The following is a 27,510-nucleotide window of genomic DNA, read 5'->3' as shown; positions in this document are numbered from 1 at the left end:
TTTAACCAGGCGACCTTGAACGCAGCGCAGGGATCAACCTGGAGGAGAGTAAAACTCGCTGCAACCTGAAAACAGAAAACAGCGAACACAACAAGTTCACTCAATAATGAGACTCTCCCGCTTCTACTACCGAGTCCGGAGCGTCCGGAGGCGTGTTTACTGATCGTGTTGGTGTCGGTTAACAACTTTTATTGGGGTATTTAGTCGACGTGTTGTGTTGTGTTGCTGTCGCTGCAGTTGAACCAGAGTTCTGCTTTCAGTCGGATGGAAGTCAGTGAGACAGGTCAGAGTTAAACAGACAGACAGGTCGGTTTAACGTGTCTCCGGTTCAATGTCCACAGTCAACTGCGCTGAGGAGCTGGACTTCACTCTCATCTTTGAGGACGACGGCAGACAGACAGCAGGTACGTGTCATTTTGGCGACGTTAGTTAGACATTTGTCAACATGAAGCATGAAGCTGACGACGACTAGCGGCCGGAAGTAGAGCGCTGCGGCCTTCAAAATAAAACACGGAAACAGAATGTCTAGATCAGAGCCTTTATACCCATGATGTTTATACCTGCATGGATCAGAGTACTCACATATTTTAGTAATAATACTACAGTGTTAAATAAAAGTAGTATACTTCAAGTTTATTTTATGTAGTAAACTTAAAGGTCCCCTATTATATATACTGTGTAAATACTATAATAATACTAATACTAATACTATATAAATACTGTGAAAGTATTGAAACGCTTAATCCACAGGGAAATACACACAGCCCGTATTCAGAAACTCTGCACACGAAATAAGCTGTCAGGATTTTTGTCCATTTGTGATGTCACAAATATACAATATTTAGACCCTTTACACAGATTTAAACGTAAACATTCTAAATGTGTCCCAGTTTATTCCTGGTTGTAGTGTATGTGAATGTCATCAACTGACAGGAAGTACACATGGACTCAAGCTGTTGCCTAGCAACGCAATTCTGTCGAAATGCGCTAAAACAGAGTGTTTCAGACAGAGGGTAAATACAGGTATATTCAGACAGACAGTATGAGGAAAATAAAGTTTTTTTTGAACATTACAACATTACAACATGTTCTAGTAGAAACACAAAATACAAGTATGAACCTGAAAATGAGCACGATATGGGACCTTTAAGTAAAGCCTTTTACTTGTTATGTTTGTAAAACTAGTGAGAAATGGTATTAAATGTTTTTACATGAAAAATGACTTAAAAGATCATCAAAATAGTTGCCAATTAATTATCAATGAATTGACTAATGATACATCAATTAATTGTTTCAGCTCTAGGGGACACCTTCAAAATAAAACATGAAAACAGCAGGAAACAGAATGTCTAGATCAGAGCCTTTATACCTCCATGGATCAGAGCACTCAAATCTTTAGTGATAATACTACAGTGTAAAAATACTCTGTTACAAATACAACATTTTACTCAAGTAACCTTTTATATACTTTCACCTCTGTATATCTATACTTATCATTATGCATATACATTTACTACATTCCTATTAACATTCAGGTTATTCTTTTGCAATTTATATTAATTCATTTTCTATATATTATGTTATATTTTATCCCTTATTTTAACTTGCAGTATTTTATGTTTAGATTCTCGTTTTGTTTTTACTTGGGTGAACTTTTTCTTACATATTTAATGAGCGTTGTTGGAGGGACCTGAGATTTTCATTGCTACCGATTAAACTGTGACTGTTGTACTATTACATATTCTCTTATTAGATTATTATAACTCATGCATTAATGTAAAAGCAGGATTTTACTGTTGTAGTTGGTTAAACTGGAGCTCATTTAGAACTATTAACTAACGATTATTTTCATTATGGATTAATCTGCTGATTATTAATTGATTGTTTGGTTTGTAAAAATAGTGAAAATAGTGAGAAATGGCATCACAATGACCCAGAGTGACACCTTCACTATGTTTGTTTAGTCCAACCAACAGTCCAAACCTCAACATTATTACTAAGGCATTAACATTAATAACATGATTACTAATACATTAACATTATTAACATTATTACTAATACATTAACATTAATAACATGATTACTAATACATTAACATTATTAAAATGATTACTAACACATTAGCATTAATAACATTATTAACATGATTACTAACACATTAGCATTAATAACATTATTACTAATACATTAACATTATTAACATTATTACGAACACATTAACACATTAACATTATTACTGATATCAGTGTCTAATAATCACTAGCTGTTATGTGACTAACAACCAATCAGTCTGCCAATGATTTTATTGATTAAGCGATTCATGTTTAGAGTATAAAATGTTCGATAATTGTGAAAATCTGAGGTTTTGCTGAGGTTTTTGTAATTTTTACTTCCAAATAACTTAAAATATGAATTAAATATCAAAATAGTTGGTTGTTAATTTTCTTTTGATTGACAATTTGCTGAATAAACGAATAGTTTCAGCACTGCACTGCATCATTTTCTATGTGGATATCAGATCTGTAAAAGAGAACACTTTCACGTTGTTACTTAGGGTAGGGTCGCATACAGGATTTTACTTTGAAAATTGTGACAGGAAGTTGTGTTGTCTGATGTTAGTGGATGTGACACGTCCAGCTGTCTGCTGTTAAATTTAGGTGAATTTTAAAATGTGGATCAGGAGGTGAAGAAGTGACTAAATCAGTTTCCTCTAAAACCACTGAAAGCTACAGAGACTCTTTACAGTGTATTGATTAGTATTATTGATTAGTCTGCTGTAGTTTTAAAGTATTGATCAGTAGGTTGTTGGACAAGTTGCTGTAATTATTTGAGATCAGCTAATGTTAAACTCACAAAGCGGTTACTAGTTATATTTTGGGATTTAACTTACCTAAACTTTTATATTACTGGCAATTATATATTAAGATGCAATGATATGAAATATCACTTATGAATAAAACAACTTTATTCATTATATCTGTCATTATATCTCATTATATATAACAACTTTTATCATTATTTAGTACTCTCATTAAGTCATTTTTCAGTCTTTTAATGGCACATTCTAGTGAAATTGGGATTTTTTTAAGAGACTCATTGAAGAAGAGGAACAGGGCTGCAATTTGTGATTATTTTTTTTAATATATATTAATTTGCAGATTATATTTTATAATCATTTGTTCTATAAAATGTCAGCAAATAGAGATATATTCCCATCACAGTTTGCCACTAACCAAGTTGACATTTAAAAATGTGCTGACAGACCAAAACTGGCAAATATTCACATTTGAGAAGTTGGAAATGTTTTGTCAATAAATCTCAATTAATCAATTAATCATTCAAGTTCTTTATCAAGCAACAAGACTAATGCTGTGTTAAGACCAAGAGTGAGGCGAATTTTTGCCTCGTTTTACTCGCATGAGTTGGACCGACGGTAGCATTTGTGTTCATTCGTGCTAGACTCGCCGTAGAGGAGGAGGAGCTGGTCCCCATAGATACTTACTCATGTCTGATGGCGAGGTAATGCGGTGAATGGACCCACCCTTTAATCACGATAATAATCCTCAGATTAATCAGTAATTTGTTGCAGCCTTGGATGAATAACGCAGACTGAGAGATAAAATTACTGTTTTTATGAATGGAGTCTGGTGGCTTTGAAGACGGCGATCTAACAGCTTCAGTTCCCTGTCAGAAAAGGCTGTCTGACGGCGAGGTAAAGCGGGGAAAATATTCTAAATATAGCGTACACTTAAACTGATAAAATATGTTTTTCTGCTGCTCCCGTCCACAGCCGCCTTACCTCGTCTTCAGACAGCCCTTTCTGACAGGAAACTGAAGCCGTTATATCGCTGTCTTCAAAGCCACCAGACTCCATTCACAAAAACAGTATTTTTACATCTCAGAACGCTGGAGTATACATACAACCCCACTTCAAAACAATCCAAACTAACCCTTTCAGTTATTTCCAAACTTAGCACAGCTAACGTTGACTCAGCTAGTGCTAGCGATCACATTATTCATAACCTTATTGATTAGTTTACTGTGGTAACCTCGGTCTCAGCTAACGGCTGAGTGGGCGTTTCCATTTTAAAAACCCGGAAAAGAACGCAGATGGACTCGCCCTTTAATCATGATAATACATCTCAGCTTTATCAGTGATGAAGATAATGTTTGTTTCAGACTGAAAAGATTGATTTCAAACTTTTATCTGTACTTTTTTTGTACCAATTTTGTCCACCTGAAGCAGAGGTAATGTGAATATTTTGGCAGCTCAGATTATTCAAAGTTCAAATCCCTCTCAAACTATATGACATCAAGCAAATAAAGGAACAAGGTGGACTTCTCGGTTATAAAATATATGATACGATATACTTTATTGTCCCAGTAGGGAAATTTGTCTTGGACTCAAACGCTGCTCACATGACATGTCGTCTTATCATATAGCTATCACCTGTCTATAGATAGATAGATGGTGTGTAGATGTGTGTTGGGTGGTTGTGTTTCAGGCTCTGTACCGACAGACAGCGTGCCACCGCCCCGCCCGTCTGCCGGCAGGTTTTACTTCCTGGTTTTCTAACCGCTCTGTGGCACCCAGCTGGCGGCGGGCATCGTCTCCTCCTCCTCCTCCTCCCCCTCCTCTGAGCACGTTGAGGGTCATTTGCAAAAAGAAGCAAGTGGAGCTGTTGAAGCAGATCACAGTTGTTGCTTTGACGCCTTTTTTGCATGCAGCCTGCAGTGTGTGTGTTAGAGCGACAAAGAGGGGTATTAATAGGAGGGTTGTGGTGAGGAGTGTGTGCAGCTGTGTGAACTAATTTACTGTTGTAGAAGTGTAGTGTAGTAGTCCAGTGCATGAACTACTAACTTCTGCCGTAGTGTCACTGTACTGCTGCTGCTGACAGTTTAACATGTGACATAAGGGGCAGACCACTTCAGGTTAAAATTACATCACACAGACCGAGTAATAAAGTTGTGTAGTTTGACATAAATATGACATTAACGTATAAAGTTTAGAGAATAAATGTGGGGATGAAACAGGTTGTCGAGCTGCAACTAACATTGTCATTATCAATTCTAGGGATGCACGATTCAACTTTTTCAGTCCCAATACCGATACCTGGGCTTTGGGTATCGGCTGATACCAAGTACCGATCGATACCGAGTACCGATCGATATCGAGTACCGATCGATACCGAGTACCGATCGATACCGGTGTTTAATTGACAAGCTGTATGCCTCACTGTGAGGAAGTCACTGGGATCATTCTGTTATGTGTAAGGCAACATCAGGCTTGACTCAAACATTGCTTTACTAACTTTATAAAACAAAATGTAACAAATAAATACATAGATAGAAATTTACTGAATTGTTTTTTATTATTAAAATAATAAATTGTACACCAGCAATTGTGTAAAAAAAGAAATTACAATTCAAGTGTAAACCTTATTAATGCTGCAACAAATTGGTCAAAACGTAAACCAGAATTAAAATTCCAATATATAATATTTATAGTATATAAACATAGAATTGAACTGAATGGATCGGCCCCATTGTCACGATACCCGATCCAGCTGTTTGAGTCAGTATCGGCGCGATATGCGATATCCGGTATTGGTATTGGTGCATCCCTAAAATTCATCTGCACCTAAACATTGTTGTCATTATCAATCTCTAAGGTCCAAAGTGACATCTTAGTTCAAATGACATTTTGTTCGACCAACAGTTCAAAACTAAAAGATATTCTATTCATACTGATATGAAACAGAGAAAAGCAACAAATTCTCACAATTAAGAAGCTGGAACCCAAGAATGTTTGGCATTTTTGCTAAAAGTCGATTCATTTTCGATCAACTAATGGATAAATTGACTAATATTTCCGCACAAAATTTATTACCAGATAATAAAAGTACACAAAGAAATGTTGCTACTTGAAACAAAGAACTAGCACATTTAAAAGTAATACAACTTCAATATAATAAAACTATACTATAATATAATTATTAATCAATTATTTAAGGGATTAATCAATTATCAAAACCCTTAAAATATATGGAATCAGGCTGTAATCGTTGCAGCTGTAGCTCAGGTGGTAGAGTGGATCGGTGGTTGGATCTCTGAGTTTTCCCCGTCCACATGTCAAAGTGTTTTTCATCACACAAAAAACCCAAACAAATCCAGTTTACAGCGAAGGGAAACAGAGAAAACCTTATAATTCGTGTCAGTCATTTTTTAATTTTCTTCCTGTTGACTAATCATTTCAGCACCAGATGTCGTGGTGGACAAACGCCAAACAAGTTTGATATGAAGGAACCAAAATGTAAAGAGACGGAAGCAGAAGGCAGAAACTGATGCAGTAGATGTTGTCCTAAACAATAACCACACACATTAAATATCTTGCATTTGCTGTATGATTTTGTGTTAATACTTTATTTCATCAAAGTGTATAAAGTTTTAGGATGCTGTCGTTATTCCATACACCTCCTCTATAAAACACGGTGGGAAACCCTGTGATGTTTATTTATTTGTCAGCGTTTTATGACTCAGTGTGCTGGTTGTATCCAGATGATAGATGAGTCCTAACTGTCAGGTGCAGCACTGAGGCTGCTGCCACATGGCAATAAAGAAGAAGCGTGTTTGCAATGCAAATGATGACACATTAACATGTTGGTTCCTCTCTTCCACCTCACAGGTCCAGAGCTCAATGTGAGGACACCTCCATCCTCCACTCAGGCTCTGGCCGAGCTGCTTGTCAGCCAGGGGCCGCCGAGTCACCCTCCATGTTTCCCCTACCAGCATGTCGGCTACCATTCGCAGGGGCCCCAGTACGTAGCCCAGGGGAACCTCAGAACCTTTGACTGCCCGAGTATCCAGATCACCTCCATCGCTCCTAACAATCATGTGGAGCTGGGCAGTAGCCAGGAAGTTTTGGCGTTGGGCGGGGCGGAGGGGGGCTACCCCGAGGCATCGTGGTCCAGAGGCCAGCTCTACCTGCCCCTGGACCCCTGCTACCGGGACCCGACACTCTGCCCGAGCCCCTGCAGCAGCCTGTCCTCCAGGAGCTGGATGTCCGACCTGTCCTCCTGCGAGTCCTTCTCCCACGTCTACGACGATGTGGAGGGGGAGCTGCGTGATGCCGCCCGCCTCGCCCTGGGGTCACCCGTTGTGTCACCTGTGGGGTCACCGGGCTGCGGGGGCGGGGCCTTCGGGGTGGAGCTGTGGCAACAAAAATACCAACATCCTATAGCCATCAGTCCGGTGCTGTCGCCTCATCAGTCGCCCCGCCAGTCGCCCTGCCACTCCCCTCGCAACAGTGTCACCGAGGAGAGCTGGCTGAACCGCCGGCCCACCTCCAGGTACGTCTCCTCATGGTTCTAATTAGTAACTTGATTTATTTAACTAGGTAGACTCATAGGGATCAAGATCTCTTGTCTTCTTCTGTGATCTTCTTGTCAGTAAGGAAGTCCATGCAATTTGAAATTTGTATTTTTTGTGTCAAATGTTGAGTATGAATCTTGATTCAACACTGAAGCTGCTAATCCCAACTTCCCTTCTTTCTCAGGCCGTCATCCAGACCGACGTCCCCCTGCGGGAAGCGACGCCACTCCAGCGCCGACCCCCGCGCCGACCCCCGCGCCCGCTCACCCTCCCCTCACCACTCCCCCAGCCCCACGCCAGGCGCCTCTCCACGGGGCAGCGTGACGGACGACAGCTGGGTGGGAAGCCCCCCCGGCACCCTGGGGCCCCTCCTGATGTCCGGCTACCAGGAGCTGGACGTCCCCTCCAAGACCAGGAGGACATCGGGGACCCAGCTGGGCCTCTTGGCCGGTCAAGGAGACCCGGGGCTGGAGTCCTTCCTGGATTCTCCCGGGGAGGAGGGACGTGAGCAGGACGGCCTGGCTGATCTCTTCCTTCAGGTGCCCTCCCACTTCAGCTGGAACAAACCCAAACCTGGGAACCCCCCTCTGTTCAGGTTGGCATCATATTAATAGATAACATTACTTTTACATGTGCTACCTCTCTGAACATTAGGCAGCTTTTCTTTGTCTACTTTTATCATGTAGTTAATGAATTTAGTGCTGAAACGATTAGTCATTTAATCGATTTACTGCACTCTCATACAGCAGCTACTGGTTAAGTATAAAGCTACAGCCAGCAGCTGGTTAGCTTAGCTTCGCTTAGCACAAAGACTGGAAACAGCTAGCCTGGCTCTGTCCAAAGGTAACAGAATCCAGCTTCATATTTACCGGAGAGTGACATCAATCTTCTCAATCTATCTTCTCATCTTCTCATCTAGATAATCACACATTTTTTATCTGTTCAAAATGTATCTTAAAGGGAGATTTGTCAAGTATTTAATACTCAAATACACAAATATGATTGCTTTATGCAAATGCATGTATATATTTATTATTGGAAATCAATTAACAACACAAAAAAATGACAAATATTGTCCAGAAACCCTCACAGGTACTGCATTTAGCATAAAAAATATGCTCAAATCATAACATGGCAAACTGCAGCCCAACAGGCAACAACAGCTGTCAGTGTGTCAGTGTGCTGACTTGACTATGACTTGCCCCAAACTGCATGTGATTATCATAAAGTGGGCATGTCTTTAAAGGGGAGACTCGTGGGTACCCATAGAACCCGTTTCCATTCACATATCTTGAGGTCAGAGGTCCAGGGACCTCTTTTGACCTCCAGTTTTTCCTTGCCAAAATTTAGCGAAGTTTGGAGCGTTATTTAACCTCCTAGTTTGTCGCGAAACTAGCCTGCCGAACTCCCTTCAGAGATCCGCTACTTTAAGGAATAGTTTAAGTGACTGTTGTCATGCTGTTGTCTCTGCCTCCAGGACCTCGTCGCCCCCTCCTCTAGACTGGCCTCTGCCCAACCAGTTTGACCAGTGTGAGCTAAAGGTGGAGGTCCAGCCCAAGTCCTACCACAGGGCGCATTATGAGACGGAGGGCAGCAGAGGGTCCATTAAGGCAGCTACTGCAGGACATCCTGTCGTCAAAGTAAGTCCTCGCTTCTTAGTAACACACTCAGTTTCACTTGACCCTGATTTTCACCTAAATTATACAAGAATTAGATTATGTTTTGTTCCTGCACGTGGTTTCCTTGTAACTTTAGTCTTAAATGTTGTCTGGTTCCAGCTTCTAAAATGTGAGGATTTTCTACTTTTCTCTGGTTTATATAAATCGAATGGGAGGTTTGGGTTTAGACTGTTGGTTCAAAACAAACATTTAATGAATTGATCAGAGAGCGGCTGAGGTTGTGTTTTGCTCGTGGATCAGAGAACAGAGGCAGGCTGAGGCGAAGTAAAGCTCCATCAAGGCCTCGTATGTAACGGACACCAGCAGGGCTATTCTGGGGGTCACATTCTCAGATGAGCTTCCTGCTGCAACATGTGTAAAAACTCACAGGACTTTTATTTTACAGCGTGATGAGAATAAAACCCTGCTATGGGAATCCATATTTTACATGTTTAGATTCATTTCTTTAAATTTGTGTCTTTTATTATGTATTCATTTATGTTTCATTTATTTGTTTCTCAATTTCCACAAGTCATTGTAATTCACTTGTATTTGTTATCATTGTACAACAATATTTATCGGTCTTCTGAACTGTTCAGGGAGCTTTTTATACAGCAAATGCAAATAAAGGTTTCTTGCATTTCTTGAAGTAAATTTATCTTTCCTTACTTATGATGAAAGTTCGGTGCTTTTTTGAGAACAGCCGCTAGCCACTGTAATAATGGATATATTGGCTGTAATTCATCACTTTTATTAACCTATAATACATCCATGAGCTGTATGCTGTCAGCCTGTACCGTGGTGGATGTATTAACATTAATTGATTTGTTGTTCACAGTGTCGCATTATCAGGGAAAAAATAGGGTCCGCCCCTCAGGTTTAGTAGTAGTAGCGCCATGTAGCGCTTCATTTCTCCCCGCCGTGGCTCCGGTCCCAAACAAACTGAAACATGATACAGCGTGCGTAGGCATTGCCTCATCGGCATGCATAACTGTCAGAAAGCATCAATACAGAGTTTTCCCTGCCTGCCAAAGTGGCAGATAGCCTTACGATTTTACCCACCACTGCCAACAATTTACCCGCATTTGGCAGGTGGCGGGGGCTAATTTCAGTCCCTGCAGTCAGTGTATGAAAACACCAGAACATGCTGCCAACATGCATCCACTCCACTCCGATTCAAAATCAGACTGATTCTATCTGAGATACCAGACATTTTATATGTCTCACTCTTTCTGGAACTTTTTACACCTGGTGACGGAGTGTGAAGATGCTTCATAACCTCTTGAGTTTCAACGAGTCAAAGTGACAGTTGAGATGTTTGGCAGCTGTTCATCACATCTGTATCTTTGTGTCTCCAGTTGATCGGATCCAACGAGCAGCCGCTCAGCCTGCTGTTGTTCATCGGCACCGCGGACGACCGCTACCTCCGCCCTCATTCCTTCTACCAGGTCCACCGAGTGACGGGGAAGACGGTCACCACTGCCTGCCAGGAGAAGATTATGGGTGGCACGAAAATCCTGGAGGTCCCTCTGCTTCCAGAAAACAGCATGTCCTGCAGGTAACGGAGGGTTGTGGAGTTTTCTGGTTGTTTTCATCATGTTTGCATCGTCAAGCAGTCTTCTTTCCTGCCTTCTGCTGGTGCGTTACTATATTTCTTGGCACCAACAAACTGTTGATCAGTGTCTACATTATATTTATTATGTGGCTTTTCAGACATGGCTATTTTTTTAGGTAAATGACACTGTCATCGACCAAAACATTGGATGATTTAACATGCAGGCAATGCTAGCAACTAATGATGTGTTTCCAGCCAAAGTAAGACCTTCACCAGTTCTTCGGTTCTTCTGTGTATCTTGATAAACTCTATGTCTTTTGGCTTTCTTGTCCACAGCATTGACTGTGCCGGCATCATGAAGCTGCGTAACGCCGACATCGAGCTGAAGAAAGGCGAGATGGATATCGGGAGGAAGAACACGAGGGTGCGAGTTGTGTTCAGGGTCGCCGTCCCTCAGCCGGACGGCCGAATGCTGTGGCTGCAGACTACGTCTAATCCTGTGGAGTGCTGTGAGTCACATCTACATCTGACTTTTGTCATTCAGAGCGACTTCCAGTGAGGTCAACAGTATGTTCAACAGAGAGTCATAGTTTCTAGTTCCTTCATTTCGAAACCAAACTATTGTCAAACGGAGGAGGAACTTCATGCGATGTGAGGTATTGCTTCATGCTTGTGCAGATCATAATCAGTGAGTTTTTTTTTCTTACAGCTGAGTGAATATTTCCTCTGTCTCAAAGTAAATGTGGTTATGCTGTTGTCTGCCATGTTGCATGGAGAAACGACAGAGATATTTAAATTAGGGCTGTCAAAGTTAACGCGATAATAAAGCGTTAATGCAAATTCGTTTTTCACATTAACAGAACTTGTGATTTTTAGGTTGTAGTAGGCTCAGTTTTAAAGCTAGAGTGAAGATACTGGTATCATATGAAACTAGAAAACCTAAGGAATCCACTGGTACCGACCATGTCATACTAGCTTGTCATGAAGGAGGCTAAATAAATAACTAACTAACTCCAAACTTGCGCAAAATTTTGGCGAGGAAAAACTGTCATGGCCATTTTCAACGGGGTCCCTTGACCTGAAAATGGCTTCTATGGGTACCCACGAGCCTCCCCGGGCTAAATGCAGTACCTGTGAGGGTTTCTGGACAATATTTGTCATTGTTTTGTGTTGATAATGGATTTCCAATAATAAATATATTTGTATAAATCTGTATATTTGCCCACTCCTATGTTGATAAGAGTCTTAAATACTTGACAAATCTCCCTTTAAGGTACATTTTGAATTCATTTGCGATTAAACGTGGTTAACTATTTTAATCGATTGACAGTCCTAATTTAAATACCATCTGGTGTTTCAGCCCAGCGCTCGGGCCAGGAGCTTCCTCAGGTGGAGAGCTTCAGTCCAGCCAGCTGCTCCGTGGACGGAGGAGAGGAGCTGCTCATCATCGGATCCAACATCTCCACACAGTCCAGGGTTGTTTTCATGGAGAAAGGGCCTGGTGAGATCGGTTTACGCTCATTTACTGCACATTAAATACGTTAACATCAGATGAATGACGAGTTTTTTAACGAACGTTTTGTCCCCTCAGATGGAAGATCACTGTGGGAAATGGACGCCAGAATTGTGACAGAAAAAAGCAGCGGAGTAAGTAGAAACATTATCTAAAAAACACCATGAAAATATGTTTTACATTTTTAAATACCAGTGTCCATAGATAAGATTAAAGTCCATTACTATTATTATTATTATTATTTTTATTATTATTATTATTTTTTAGTTTTTTATATAATTCTGTAGTTTTCCAGTGGTGTTCCTTATGTATTCAAATCAAACATTAAAATTCCCAACATTAAAATTTGGGAAAATTTTCCCAAGTCTAAATCTAAAAAAATGTATGGCGGTTGTTATGCTCCCAGTTGAACTAACGTGGACGCCACTTTAGTTCAGATCAGAAAGTCACACAATAACACAAACATACTAACCGATCGATGCAGCGGTAGACCAGCAACTCCCCTGTTCTGAGGGGTTAAATTACTGTTTTTATGAATGGAGTCTGGTGGCTTTGAAGACGGCGATATATCAGCTTCAGTTCCCCGTCAGAAAGGGCTGTCTGATGGTGAGGTAAAGCGGTGAAAATATTCTAAATATAGCGTACACTTAAACTGATATAGATTTATTTTAAGGTGACTAAAATACGTTTTTCTGCTGCTCCCGTCCACAGCCGCTTTACCTCGCTGTCAGACAGCCCTTTCTGACGGGGAACTGAAGCCGTTATATCGCTCTTTTCAAAGCCACCAGACTCCATTCATAATAGCAGTAATTTTACCTCTCAGAACACGGGAGTATACATACAACCCCACTTCAAAACATCCAAACTAACCCTTTCAGTTATTTCCAAACTTACACAGCTAACGTTGACTCAGCTAGTGCTAGTGTTCACATTATTCATAACCTTATTGATTAGCTTACTGTGGTAACCCTACGTCACTGCTTTTTGCTGACGGCTGAGTGGACGTTTACATGTAAAAAAAAAAAATCTGAGACAAAATTTGGATGTTTGAGATACAAAACAAGAAATATGGGGATAATAACATATAAAATGTGCCAGATATGAAATGTGTAACTGTAAAATATAAAATATATATTTAAAAACATTAGAATACATTTATACATTATAACAAGGAAGACAGGTCATGAGAGACGGTGATTCCCAATCCTCTGGTGGTACTAATAATTATAGAGCTTAATAGGCTGTCTGTGCATCTTTCATCATCACTCCCGGTCATCCCACAACAACAGGATACTGATGTTGAACTAAAGTAGGTCATCAGTGTGCCATCAGTCCTTCATCACCCACTCCGTTACTCAGTGTGTGTGTGTGTGTGTGTGTGTGTGTGTGTGTGTGTGTGTGTGCTGTGTTCCCATTACTGCTGCAACCAGCTAACCAGCTAGATAACATCCAAGTGTTTGACCTAATTAGAGCCTAACCTTTATGTCGGTTGTGATACCACAGAGAGAAATATCTCCCTCAGGAGTTAATGTAGTTCATCAGGTGGACAAAAACACGACTCGGTGGTGGAAAGGAGGAGATTTACTCAACTACTGTACTAAGGTACAATGTTTGAGATACTTGTACTTTACTTTTTATTTTCATAGTTTGCTACTTTCTACCTCTCCTCCACTACATCTCAGAGGTAAATATTGTACTTTTTACTGCACTACATTTATTTAACAGGTGTGGCTACTTTTCAGATTGCGATTTGGATGGATGGATGGATGGATGGATGGATGATGGATGGATGGATGGATTTTATTGATCCCAAAATGGGAAATTCTTGTGTTACAGCAGCGGGTTATCCAGGTAATGCACAGGAACAGTAAATATACATATCAACACTGGAGATAAATATCTATAGTACACACAATATAAAAAATATATTAGAATACACTATAAATATACCAGAGTACTACAACTGGCTTAGAAAATATAAACACAGAACAACAATAAAATACTATATATAATAGCAAAGTGGCAATGACATACTATATACATTTTACTTTACATAAAAAACACTTTTTAAAAAATGTTTTACTTTAAGTCCCACTATTGAGTACGGCGGCATTTTAGGGCCATCATAGGTTAAAAAAAGGAAAATTGCAGAGCCCGGGGAGGGAGGTAATATTCTGAGAGATACACAGAATTTCTGAGAAAAAAAATCACAAATTTCTGAGAAAAAACCCCCAAATCAGTATTTAGTTTAAGTCCGGATGCTGCTGGTAGTCTGGTGATTCTTGGCTAAAATCACAAGTATTTCCTTATTGATAAATCCGACTGCAAAATATAATTTGATGAGGTCATCCACTGCAGGCTTAATACACGGCAAGCGGCGTCGTCTGTGGTGTGATGAGGTTGATCCAACTTTGTAAAGTGAAGCGTGGTTGTGGTTCTTTGACAAAAAAAACACAATTTTTCAGAGGTTTTTTTCTCGCAAATTTATGACTTTATAATATCAGAGTTTATTCACGTTTTTTTCTTGTAAATTTGTGAGTTTTTTTTCTTGTAAATTTAAAACTTTAATCTTGTAAATTCTGAGTTTTTCTCTCTGAATTTTACCCCCCTCCCCTGCCTCTTTTTTTTCTTTACCTACAATGGCCCTAATACGCCGTCGTACATTTAGCATTTAATACAACATTTAATGAATCAAAATTTGTTCATTTGGCTAGTACATACATACAAGGAATTTAACTTCAGTTTAATGCATCTCTCTATGTGTACTTACACAGAAATATAAATAACAGCTAGGAACAAGGACAACAAAGCTAGACAGATAAATGAGGAATAGACAGGACTGTTATGTACACAAGTGGTGGAAAAAAATAGGTTTATATATAAATATTTTATGAATATATAGCACCAATGACCAACAATAAAATAAGAATAAAATAAAAATGTCTATATACAAGTCAAGTGTTCATTAAGGGTAAACCATACAAATAGTGTAAAGAAATAAATACTGAATGGATATACATGGGCTGGATTATGTACAGTATATACATGTATATACATGTCTATACTTCTGTATGTACAACGTGTAGGATTTATATTGGCAGTGACAGCTGATATGTACATATTTAAAAACCGTTAGTGGATTAAAGAGTGAAAGAATTAAAATTATAATGGCAGCAGTGGATATTTTGGTATTAAATGGTTTTTAACACACAATAATACAATTATTAAATAATAATAATATAGTTGTTCGCAGATATAAGGACGTTTTAAAGTGTTCATTAATGTACAGTATTGGTCAGAAATGACTATCTTCACCTAGGAAGGACATATTTTATATTATTACAGCTGTGTTTTACCCTCTTATTATTCATTATGTGTTTATACAGCAGCATACTGGTATGGGTGTCCTCAGGAGGAGTTACAGTTGAGGACAAATACAATACTTTACTACTAGTACTAGTACTTTAACTTGAGTAAAGGATCTGATTACTTCTTTCACCACTGCCAACGGGATGATGATGTTGCTGGATGTGTAACTAGGCAGCTGTTTGCTAACAAGTTCGCCCTAACAACGAGGTGATGTCACATTTGTGTCTTTGTCAGATTATTGTGGAGTTCTTTTGCCCTCAAGTGGCCAAAAATTGATTATTGCAGCTTTAATTCGGCTTTGTTTACTTACACTTGTGCTGTATATCACGAGATGTTCTGTTATGTAATGAGCTGAGGGAATACAGAAAGCTCACAAAGCTTTCTGGATCAAATGTTCCCTTTTTGAAGGGTCGATCTCAGATATTCACTCTAGTTTTTGGAGCATTTAAACGTCACTCAATATGGCGACGAGGATTCCCTCGAGAGGAAGTAGAAAGAGGAAGTTAACGAGAGCTTGTTGAGACCACAAAGAGTCAGAGAGGAGAGGGGGGCGATGAAGGAGTCACCATAGCATCACTGAACATCTTTAGTAGATGTACTTGGATGGGAGTGAGACTCTTATTGTTTATTTACTTTTGTTTCATTACCTTCAATATAATGAAAAATGTGTTTCTGTTACATGTTCTCCTTTTGTAATCTAGCAGATGTTGCAATGTCACAAACTTCATTTTTGTTTATTTTTATGTTGAAATCATATGTGTTGAAATCATATGTTGCTGACGCATTTTACTGTCATGTGGCTCAGGGTAAGGTGTGGCAGAGAATGCACTATAAATATGCACATAGTAGGGCTGCACAATTAATTGAATATTTATTGGGATCACGATTTTGGCTTCCCACAATTAAATGAACATGATCACCGAGTTTTTTTCTCGTCAATTTGTGACCTTAATCTCAAAGAATTTCTGAGTTTTTTCTCTCAAATTTATGATTATATTAATCTCAGAGACTATTATATTAATAGAAGTTTTTTCTTGTGAATTAGTGATTTTTTTTTTCTCTGAAATGTATGAATTTAATCTTTGAAACTGAGTATTTTCTCAGAATATTACTCCCCTCCACCGGCTCTGTAATCTAATTTTTTTTACCTACAGTGTCCCTAATACGCCGTCGTACATTTAGCATCTCTACAAGACAGGGCCACATAATTAGGCAGATAAAATAAATATAATTTCGCGGCCTCTGGGTGCCTCGGGGTGCCTTCGGGTAGGGGAAGGGGAGTTGCCTGCTTTGCCTGAAGGTGTGAAAAAAAATCATAGTAGCTGTGTGACAGATATTTATGTTTTAAATGAACTCCAAAGTTAAGTTTTGTTTTTAAATCCTTTTAATGTGAAATGTATAAACCCAAAGAGGAAAATCATTGTCATCATGTCAGAGACGTGTTTTTGTTTTTCAGTAGATTAATGTCTCTGTGTGTCTGTGTTTCAGTCCAGCATCGTGGTGGAGGTTCCTCCTTACAATAAGAAGACAACAGATCCGGTCCAGGTCCAGTTCTACGTCTCAAACGGGAAGAGAAAAAGAAGTCTGACTCAGAGTTTGACCTACCTGCCTGGAGTCAGACGTCACCTCCCTGCTGCTGCTGCTGGAGTCAAACAGGAGCGCTGGGAGACGGACCACATCTCCCACAATCCACCTGGCTTCTGCCACGACCGAGTGCTCGGCCCAGACATGGTTTATTATGATTCCCGTGACCTCCCGGTGCATTGTGGTCCTCCTTCCCAGAGCGTGCCTCGTCTTCATCACCCCCCTCCCTCCTCTGTCCACCTTCAGACCTCCTTAATGTTTCCTCACACCTCCTCCATCCCTCTTCACATCTCCTCCTTGTCCTCTCAGACCTCCTCAGTCCCCCTTCAGACCTTGATTCCTCTTCAGACCTGCATCATGCCTCAGCAGACCTTCACCGTCCCCCCTCAGACCTCCTCCCTCCCTCCTCAAATCTCCACGCTGCCTCCCCAGGCCTCTTCGGTGCCCCTTCAGACCTTCACCGTCCCCGCTCCCACCTCCTCCGGTGGACCTCAGAGGGAGCACACTCCATCTCTGAGCTCCAGAAGAGCCTTTGTGACCCCTGCTGACCCCCAGAACGACTCTCCGCTCTCCAGCCCAGGAGAGACGCCGAGCATCAAGCAGGAGCCGGAAGACCGGCCAAATCTGGGATCCTTGGGCCTCCAGGAGATCACGCTGGATGACGGTAGGAAGCTGGCTCTACTCATTCATTAACAGTTAACCCCTGTAGGTTTGAAAGGCGGCTCTGACGTTTGTTGAGGGCAGCGTTAGTTAGATTTAAAAGATAAAAGATTCTTTTAAAAAACTCCAAAACACCCACAGAAACATCTCAAACTTCTCCTGCAGCATGATCGACTTCTATACCGTTGATCCGTCCGTATATTCAGCAGGTTTCAATCAGACACCTGTTGCTATGTATAACAGGCCGTTGCTATGGGTGCGGTTCTGATGTCGGACTCTGATGGACCGTTTTTGTGTCAAATTATTGATTTGAAGTAAGTAGCCGTGTAAAAAGAGAACTGAGTCCTCTTTCAAATGAACTGACAATGTAAATGCAAAAAGAAGCGAGTCCCTTTTCTGTTGTTCCACTTTAAGAGGACTGAGTTTGGTTCGTTTAAAAAGGACGATATGTGAAGACACCCATAGACTTGTGGGATCTGGTCCTGGGACTCAGATCTGAATCTCATATAACCAGAGCTCCCTGTGTGTTCCCTGCAGCTGTGTGTCTGCTGGCCTCATGAGGGTTGTGTCTGTGTCCGTCTGTCCACAGCGGCTCTGTGATGTTGGTTATTTATACGTCGGGGCCTCTGTGTGTGTGTGTGTGTGTGTGTGTGTGTGTGTGTGTGTGTGTGTGTGAGTGAATACTGTGTTTCTCTCTGATCCGGGTTAATAATAGCTGTGTCTGCTTGTTGCTGCTCTGAATGATGCAGATGGGGGTTAAATTTGTTGCTGCGCCTCAGTTGGCGGGCAGCAGCTGTCGTCGGGCCTCTGACCCTCCGCCTAGCCGCCGCACCCCCCATCCTCCTCGCCTTTCAGCTTGACTTTGACCTCAGCAGCCTAAACTGGTGCTGCTGGAGAAACGTCTGAGGCCGCTCACAGGATTAAAACCACTGTGACTGCAGCGGTTTAATGATTATTACTGGTACCCAGTAGAGATTGATTTGGTGATTTGAAGGTCGTTTGTGACCCTCCGTCACAGGTTGTATGTGTGAACGGGTTGTGTCCAGGTCAACTAAGGAGTGGCTCTGTTTGTTTTATTTGATGGATTTATTGAAGAGATAGAATTATCCAGTAAAGCAAAAAGCAAAGATTAGATCAAAAAGTGAACGTGTAGCAGACGAATGTTTTCTCTTCTTTGCTATCTTGTTATCGTACTCGTCTTTTGACCTCACACATTTATCTTGAGAGCCCTCCGTTTGGGAAGCCATCGATCGGTTCAAACTGGGACGAATCTTAATGAGAAGTTTTTTAGAAGTCCGAGAATAAACTTGCGCAAAAAAATTTAGTTTTTCTTGGTCAAGGAATCACATCGCTTTACATTGCAAGGTTGGATCAACCTCATCACACCACAGACGCCACCGTTAAAAACGGCGGTAATGTGAGCCGTCGAGTGCAAAATCTATTAATTATATTAGTATTTATTTATGTTGATAAAAGAACACAGAAAGAACATGAAAGAAAACATGTATATGTATCTTTCAGGACCTTTGCCTCACTCAGCGATCGTCCATCAGAGAGGACATCAGAAACATCAATCTCAAGGATTTATCAGATAACTCATTGTCAAAATAAAACATACAACAGGTCTAACATAAGGACAAAGTTCAATGTATATCAATGTCAGCATTATGTTCATAAAATAACACAAAGAACATGAAAGAAAACGTGTATAATGGACCTTCACCTGGCTCCGAGACCGTCCTTAATAAAAATGGTAAATGCAAAAGTAGCCGACAGAAGTAAGGCACGTCATAAACTCTGGCTGATGTCAGGGTGATAACGGGGTAATTCACTTGTTATATCGGCGGAATTGGTTTTCCTGCTCCAAACTATTGTTATTATATTGGCCTTTAACCTTTAATCCACTGACCTCTGGTTTGTTTTGATTCATGAGCTTCAGGTTTCACAGCAGAGTTATGTATAGACTGAATAGACTCAGCAGAGCAGCTTTATTACTGCTACTACTACTAATAATAAACTCAATCATTTCTCACCTCCACTGAGAGCCCGGCATGTGTCACACACTAAAGTACTGGTTTCTGATGTTGAATCAGTTTGTAGGTATCAGTGGAGTAGTTTTGATTACAAGATGCCGAACGTGTTGCTTAAGACAGTTTATCTCTTTTACAACCACACACAAACCTGTCGAGGTAAATTTAGTCGGCACTAAACGCGTCATCACAAGTCAAATGTAGTAAATAATGTTTAGTTTGTGTCGAGCTGCTCCCTCCTGTGGCTGAGCTGAAACACAGAATCTAGTTTATTTCCCTGAATTCGTTTAGAGCATGCTGTTTAATATCATTTCTGTTTGGTGATTTGAGCAAAAAAACGTCCATTTCATATTATTTTCTGTGGTGTTTACGAAACTGGAGGTGTTTACCCCACCCTCTCGCCAACACGTGACAAGAAAATCTGAAGAAATTATTAATTAAAACACTCCAGTGAAAGGTTACTTATCAATATATTTATTTTCAATGAATCATTTAGTCTGTAAAATGCCCAAAAAATTACTTTAAAGTACCAGAGTCCAGAGTGATGTCTTTAAATCGCATTAGTTTGAACAACATTCAAAAACAAATTTTCTAGTATTTTCCTCAACTGCAAATTCTCATTTAAATGTTTTCTTTTAATGATTTCCAACTGTGAACCACATGAATCTCCTGGACAATTTAATGATACCAAAGAACGTAAATTGCTAAGAAGTGAAAGTCAATTGTTACAGCAACTCACTTGCCCGAATTAAACACATCAGAGCTGATGATGGAAGTAAATTTAGATATAGGTATCGATTGCTCTCAAAATCTGTGTGCTGGATTTTTCTAACTTCCGTTTATGTCCATCACTCACTTTAAAAAGTCTAATAAATAAATAAGTAAGTAATTAAATAGTTATAATAGTATGAATTTTTATAATATTTTATTGTTAAACACAGGACATTTCAGCAGAGACGTTAAATATGACAATAGAATAGAATAGAATAGTTTTACTTTTGTACGTTACTTTGTAGGCGCACGTTTTACTGGCGTCCGGTAGTCGCTTTCAGTCCAAAATGGCGGAAGCGTAGCTCTGCTGCTGGGCGGTGATTGACTTTCACTTCTAATCAATATACGTTCTTTGGCTGCAGAACAAACTAAATTTGAGTTAAGAATTGTTCTTGTCAAAACACTTTAAAATTGTAAACAAAAGTTGTACAAACTTAGAAAAGTCTGTAAGCCTAAAGCAAACTGTTGTTATAGATAATCCTGTCTCCTGTTTTTGTTGCAGTGAGCGAGATAATCGGCAGAGACATCGGCAGTCTGAGCAGCAACGCCCAGCCCGACCAGTTTGACCAGTACCACCAGTACGACTGGGAGCACAAGTCCAGTGACGCTGCCTCACCGTTCAGTGGAGGCCGTCAGTAGTCGCTCTGCTTCCTCAGGATACGACTGCAGAGCTTCTACGGTTTCGCTTCTTCTTGGACAAAAACAAACCGACGGTCACGTTTGCACAAAGTGCATCAAACTGACCTGCAAGTGCCTGAAAACCAATCAGCAGCCTCTCGTCTCATCAGGTGTCACATCACATCACTGTTTCCTCGTCTGTCTCAGGAATTTTAGTGGGAAGCCGACTCGTACCTCTCCGACAAACCAAAGATGTTGTAGCTTTTCATGAATTGTAGAACACAACAAAAGGGCTGAAATTCAACTTTTACATAATCAGAACAATGAGAGGCTAAAAGAAATCATTATTTATTGGCCAGTTAATTAAGAAATCTATTTTTGATACTCTGGATCTGATCCAGTAAAAAAGCTAAAAAGTCCTTCAGCTGATCATTTACATTTTTTATAGCTTGGTTTTTCTCTCTGTACGGTTTACATTTTCCTTCGCTGAATTACAATAATGCTGTTCAACCTGAACTGTTTTGGTGTGAAGCTTAAGACACTGAATTATAGAAATGTATCATGAGGTTGAAGTAAAAAGAAAAGAAAATATTGGCTGTGTTTTGACAAATAATTTGATGAGTTGTAAAATGCTTTATTCCGTTCTAGATTTTAGAACCAGCATCTCTTCTGCAGTTGAGATATTGTCACATACATCTTTCCAACAGTTATAGTTCAGGTGTTTCTCAGTGTGGTTGTATGAGCTACTTCTCCATAGTCAGTGTATTACCTACAGTAGATGTAGGTAAACAGACAGGAGTACCAGCATGGGAGCAATGTACTGTAAAATAATCAGTTTAAGTGTACGCTATAAATATTTTCACCTCGCTGTCAGACAGCCGTTTACGACTGGGAACTGAAGTTATTTAGTTAGTTATCTATGCCCTCTTCAAAGCCTCCACGATATCTTTGTTTCATTGATTTGGGCGCGTCCCGAGACACAACATGCATACACAGTCGGCAGAGTTGTTACAGTTAGGGGCGTGGCTTAGGGCAGAGTCGCCGTGGGGGAAAACAATCCTTTAGAGAGTAGAAGTCAGGTCTAAACGGTCCCTCCGCTTGGGGACAAGCTACCTGGCTAACTAACCAGCCAGCTGTCTCCGGGAGCTGCGTCCGTTCTCTTCTCGGCGAGCTGCGACCAAACACTTGACGTAGGTTCTGTTGTCACCATAACAATTAACAATCTGCATTTTCTTTTGTACCAGTCAAATTACCACAGCAAACAGTTCAATGTCCCTTCTACTCCTATTCTATTTCTATGTTTGACTCTTTAAAGTGTAACTGTAGCAGCGTTTCTCTTTGGTTGAAAGTTTCATGTCTGTTTCACCTCTGAACACGGCCAGCATCACCAAACGTCAGAGAGGTGTGATGTTTTGCACATGTAGCTGCACTCAACAGTGATGACACGGTGTCCTGGAGTCAACATCAGTGCAGCAAGGTGAGATATTAAACCACTGCAGGTCCTCAAAAACATCACCAGCATCCACAACCTGATCTGTTTTCCATTTTTAAGCTTTTTTTCTGTTTTGACGGACAAATCACAGCAAGGATCAAACAAATCCTTTAAAAGGAACAGTGTGTAACATTTCAGGGGATCTATTGGCAAAATGCAATATAAAGAGACAAAACTGGTGTTTTTTTCGACAACAGCTGCTGCCGCCATTTTGGACTGAAAACGCTTATTATATTTATAATATTTTTATTGTTCAACACAGGACATTTTGGTAGACACATTAAATATGACTAGAATAGAAATAATTTAGTTTTACTTTTGTACGGCACTTTAAAAGCGGGCGTTTTATTGGCGCCCGGTAGTCACTTTCAGTCCAAAATGGCGGAAGCGTAACTCTGCTGGGCGCTGAATGGAACGACTAATTGACTTTCACTTCTTAACAATAAACGTTCTTTCTGCCATGTTTCTACAGCAGCCCAGAACGGACAAACCAAACTGTTAACTTTTCCTGCTTGGATCGGAGTCAATAATGTAACTGCTCAAGTCGCCTCTCTCTCTTGCTTCACCACTCACTTCCACAACTGGCTGTAGAGGGGGACATTCGTATTTTTGCATTGGCCACCGTAGTTCTCCAACACGCTTGGCACACTGGAGAAGTTGTAATCTGCAACCTCACCGCTAGATACCGCCAGATGTTACACACTGTTCCTTTAACCTGATGGGTCATTTAAAGAGCTGCTGGTCGGGGTCGGACTGAACAAAGCAGAACTCCTCCACAGCTGATCCTGATCCGGCCGTCCAGCAGCTGTTTGTGCAGGTGTAAACCAGCACCGTCCCAAACTCCAGCTCTGCCTCAGCGCTGCTGTCGTCCGTCCTCCGCAGCAGACTGACCAGAGCCGGCATCAGCTGCAGCTCAAACGTCCTGGATCCTCCACAGGAGCCGCACGCCGACACCACCTGAGCCATGTTGGACGGCGGCTCGGAGATGAAGAGCGGTTTCCCGCCGCGGCAGTAGCGCAGGATCTGCTGAGGACAGAGAGAGATCTTCTTCATGAACCTGGAGAAGACGGCGTCTCCGTGTCTGGCTCTCATCTTCTCGTACTTCTCCTCCCCACCTCCGCCCTCTCCGCCCTCCAGCTCTCCCACCGCCACTCCTTCTCTCCTCTCGTACTCCTTCAGCAGCTTCTGAGCGTGCTTCAGGTCGTCTTCCTCTCCGCCCAGATCCGACTCCTCCACCACACTGATGAAGAACGGACAGAGGACAGGAACATCCTCCTGTGGATCTCCCAAACTCAGATCCTGAAGCTGGCTGCTGACATCAATCTCACCGGCTGCTGGACAAAAAGGGAAAAAATAAACAAGTCAAAAGAAGTTTATCTGACAGATAAATATTACAGCTTCTGTTTAGATATGAAAAACACATGTTTCAAACTCAGCTGGTCTTCATGTCAGTGGACTGCAGAAAGTGTGACATCTTTATCTGTGGGACACATCTTTGCTTTTTGATCAGACAGGTGAGTATGCAGATTAACCCAGACAAATGTTTTTTAATGTAAAATCTTGACTTAAAAGTAACTGCTAACTCCAGCTGTCAGATAAATGTAGTGCAGTAAAAAGTACAATATAAATCCCCTCTGAATAGTGGAGTAGAATAAAGTGGCCAAGAATGGAAATAATCAAGGAAAGTACCTCCAAACAGTGCTTTAGTAAATATATTTGAAATAAAATAAATATACAATATGTACAAAGTCATTCCTGTTATGCAGCAACATTTCTGCCTCATAACTTTAGACAAAATTAGGTATTTTCAGTCAGTTTGTTGTCTTTCTGATAAATAATAAATATAAATATATATAAATAAATATACAAGATGTACAAAGTCATTCCTGTTATCCAGCAACATTTCGGCCTCATAATTTTAGAAAAAAAGGATGGATTTTCAGTCAGTTTGTTGTCTTTCTGATAAATAATAAATATAAATAAATATTATTTATATATAAATAAATATACAAGATGTACAAAGTCATTCCTGTTATGTAGCAACATTTCTGCCTCATAACTTTAGAAAAAAGGATGGATTTTCAGTCAGTTTGGTGTCTTTCTGTTTGCTTTGTTAACAATATTATATTTATATTACTCACCACTACCCTCTGCCTCAGGAGCTGCTGGCTGATCCTGGCTGTCCTTCTTCACACCTCCTCCCCATCCATCCTCCTCCTCCATCCCCCAGTCATCAGCGGTGTCACACCAGTCAGTGGCCGACAGAGGAGCCTCCTGAGCCGGGGCCGGCCGGCTGGGTGTCTGCGCCTCCTCCAGACACTGAGAGCGGATCACCCTCCAGCAGTCTGACCGGCCGCTGCAGCCAGCACCTGGGCACGCGAACAGGTGGAGGTTCCTGTGGTAGGGGGAGTCATGCAGGGGACAGTAGACCTGCACCACCTGGACTACCGGGGCTCCGCAGCGACCACAGCGGGGAACCGTCCGGGAGACGACCGGAGACCAGTCCGGCTGACCCCCGACTTTACTGGTCAGATAAGAGGACCGGTGTCTCTTAGGGTCGATCTCTCCATCACACAGACCGACCAGAGTGGACTCCTGAGCGGCTGAAGACATCTCTCACATGTGGTGAAAACACCAACCGGATGTGACGGTTTATTATTTTAAAATACACCCACACTGTTATAAAATTAGTGGCAACAAGCAGATAAAAAATTATATTAATATATGATTATATAAACCGTAATAATGCGGTAGAAATGTGAAGCTTATTCGTTAAAATGCTGAACTAGATGGAGAAGAAAAGTTCCTACCGGAACTCGACATTAGTAACGGAAACAAAAACAGTGTTGCAATATCCGTTGAAGTGATTTTGCCTTCAAAATAAAAAAGAAATTCCACTTTGTATGTGAAACGACTTTTTTTTGTAATTAAATTATTTAAGCTTTATAGCACATTTCCACAGCAGAATGGCACAGTGTCTTTATTGTAAAATAACAAAGGCAACCGACATAAAATACAGAGTAATGAAGACTAAAAATAACATAAAATTAAATGATATAATGTATTAATGAAAAAATAATACTGATTCTGAAAATATAAATAAATATATTGAAAATAATCAAAATTATCTACATTTGTTGTGTTCTTATATGTCGTTGCTTTACATATAAATGTAAATTTTGAAAAAATCAAAAAAATATATATTTTAAAGTCCTCAGGTGGTGGTAGCTTTATTTTGAAAAACAAAAATTCAAAACGACCCAAACAAATGTACTCATCTGAAAATAGGACATACAGGATTAAACAAAACACTCCATAGAATAGGCAAGCACCCAACTGGACTAATGCACACACTGTAATAAACCTGAAAACTGTCAAGCATGTTCTTATAGAGTGCAACAAATATGACAAAGAAAGAAGGGAGTTGTGGAAAAATGTCAATAATTTTATACTTGTTAACATTTTTCTCAGATCTTGCACTGTACTATATCAATATTATATTTGGTTGCTATGATTACAGTGACAAAGACAGTAAAACATTTTTTCTTAAATAATTTAATTTTAATTCTTGTGAAGTGTAAATTTACCAAGAAAAAGCCTAATTTCTTTGTATTTATGAAAGAAATGGAATTATATCTGTCAACAATTTCTTCCTCACAAAAAACAATGAATGTATGCAATATCTTTAATGTTTTTAAGTGAAATTATTTTCATACTCTCGTGTGGTCTTTTTTTTTTTTATCATTATCTACTTATTTATTTATTTTTATTGTGTGTTTTTTTTATTTTATGTTGGTTTTGTTTCAATTCTGTTGTCATTTTATGTTTGTCACAGCTCTTTGTTTATGTTTTCGCTATGCTTCTTTTGTATGTAAATGTTTTTAATGTTTTCTGCTGTTACTGTGTATACTGCAATTTTGAAATAATAATAAAAAAAAATATGACAAAGAAAGAAGGGAATTGCTATCAGGAGTACATGATTGAAATATTACAATGGGGAATCTGCTAGGAAAGACATCTAAGAAAGTACACAATCTTCTAATTAATTACTTAAGGGAAACAGGAATAATGGAGAGAATTTAATTAATTTTTATTATTATTATTATCATTATCATTATTATTGTTATTATAATTAATTATTATTATTTTATTTTTTTTATTTATTTATCACCAAATATGACAAAGAAAGAAGGGAATTGCTATCAGGAGTAAATGATGGAAATATTACAATGGGGAATCTGCTAGGAAAGACATCTAAGAAAGTACACAATCTTCTAATTAATTACTTAAGGGAAACAGGAATAATGGAGAGAATTTAATTAATTTGTATTATTATTATTATCATTATCATCATTATTGTTATTATAATTAATTATTATTATTATTATTATTTTATTTATTTATCACCAAATATGACAAAGAAAGAAGGGAATTGCTATCAGGAGTAAATGATGGAAATATTACAATGGGGAATCTGCTAGGAAAGACGTCTAAGAAATTACACAATCTTCTAATTAATTACTTAAGGGAAACAGGAATAATGGAGATAATTTTATTATTATTATTATTATTGTTATTATTATTAATTATTATTATTTATTTTATTTTATTTTATTTTTTATTTTATTTTATTTTATTTTATTGTTAATTGTTAATTTTTCATTTTAATTTTATTTATTTATCACCAAATATGACAAAGAAAGAAGGGAATTGCTATCAGGAGTAGATTATGGAAATATTACAATGGGGAATCTGCTAGGAAAGACATCTAAGAAAGTACACAATCTTCTAATTAAGGAATAATGGAGAGAATTTAATTATTAGTATTATTATTATTCAATTTTAGTTAGTGATTATTATTGTTGTTATTATTATTAATAATATATATT

General features: G+C 39.6%; 2 protein-coding genes across 3 annotated transcripts; one reads left to right on the top strand and one right to left on the bottom strand.

Moving 5' to 3' along the window:
- LOC141766473 (nuclear factor of activated T-cells, cytoplasmic 3-like) lies at nucleotides 1-21,720 on the top strand. The gene is made up of 10 exons (XM_074633361.1): nucleotides 1-404; nucleotides 6,686-7,349; nucleotides 7,556-7,966; nucleotides 8,849-9,011; nucleotides 10,388-10,587; nucleotides 10,921-11,093; nucleotides 11,945-12,085; nucleotides 12,176-12,231; nucleotides 16,955-17,714; nucleotides 21,014-21,720. Exons 1-10 carry the CDS (start codon nucleotides 332-334, stop codon nucleotides 21,148-21,150), a joined length of 2,778 nt encoding a protein of 925 aa, XP_074489462.1. The 5' UTR covers nucleotides 1-331; the 3' UTR covers nucleotides 21,151-21,720.
- A 1,480-nt stretch (nucleotides 21,721-23,200) lies between these two features.
- pdcd2l (programmed cell death 2-like) lies at nucleotides 23,201-25,383 on the bottom strand. 2 transcript variants are annotated; one of them, XM_074633362.1, is made up of 2 exons: nucleotides 24,763-25,383; nucleotides 23,201-23,955 (listed from the first exon to the last, which is right to left on the bottom strand). In XM_074633362.1, the coding sequence occupies exons 1-2, from the start codon at nucleotides 25,232-25,234 to the stop codon at nucleotides 23,345-23,347; spliced, it is 1,083 nt and encodes a 360-aa protein (XP_074489463.1). In that variant the 5' UTR covers nucleotides 25,235-25,383; the 3' UTR covers nucleotides 23,201-23,344. The 2 variants fall into 2 exon arrangements, with proteins under 2 accessions (XP_074489463.1, XP_074489464.1); XM_074633363.1 differs by having other exon boundaries at nucleotides 23,201-23,952.
- Nucleotides 25,384-27,510: the final 2,127 nt, after the last annotated feature.

The sequence above is a fragment of the Sebastes fasciatus genome, chromosome 4, assembly GCF_043250625.1.
Source record: "Sebastes fasciatus isolate fSebFas1 chromosome 4, fSebFas1.pri, whole genome shotgun sequence".
Lineage (NCBI taxonomy): Eukaryota > Metazoa > Chordata > Actinopteri > Perciformes > Sebastidae > Sebastes > Sebastes fasciatus.
Note: the sequence above shows the minus strand (reverse complement) of the source record. Positions and strands in the feature narration are given on the sequence as shown.

Bases quoted from the DNA above. Each gene is read 5' to 3' on its own strand.
- LOC141766473 (XM_074633361.1), top strand. From the start codon at position 332: ATGTCCACAGTCAACTGCGCTGAGGAGCTGGACTTCACTCTCATCTTT. The intron at 12,086-12,175 runs GTGAGATCGGTT...TTGTCCCCTCAG, and splicing joins TTTCATGGAGAAAGGGCCTG to ATGGAAGATCACTGTGGGAA. The intron at 17,715-21,013 runs GTAGGAAGCTGG...TTTTTGTTGCAG, and splicing joins GGAGATCACGCTGGATGACG to TGAGCGAGATAATCGGCAGA.
- pdcd2l (XM_074633362.1), bottom strand. From the start codon at position 25,234: ATGTCTTCAGCCGCTCAGGAGTCCACTCTGGTCGGTCTGTGTGATGGA. The intron at 23,956-24,762 runs GTGAGTAATATA...CTTTTTGTCCAG, and splicing joins TCCTGAGGCAGAGGGTAGTG to CAGCCGGTGAGATTGATGTC.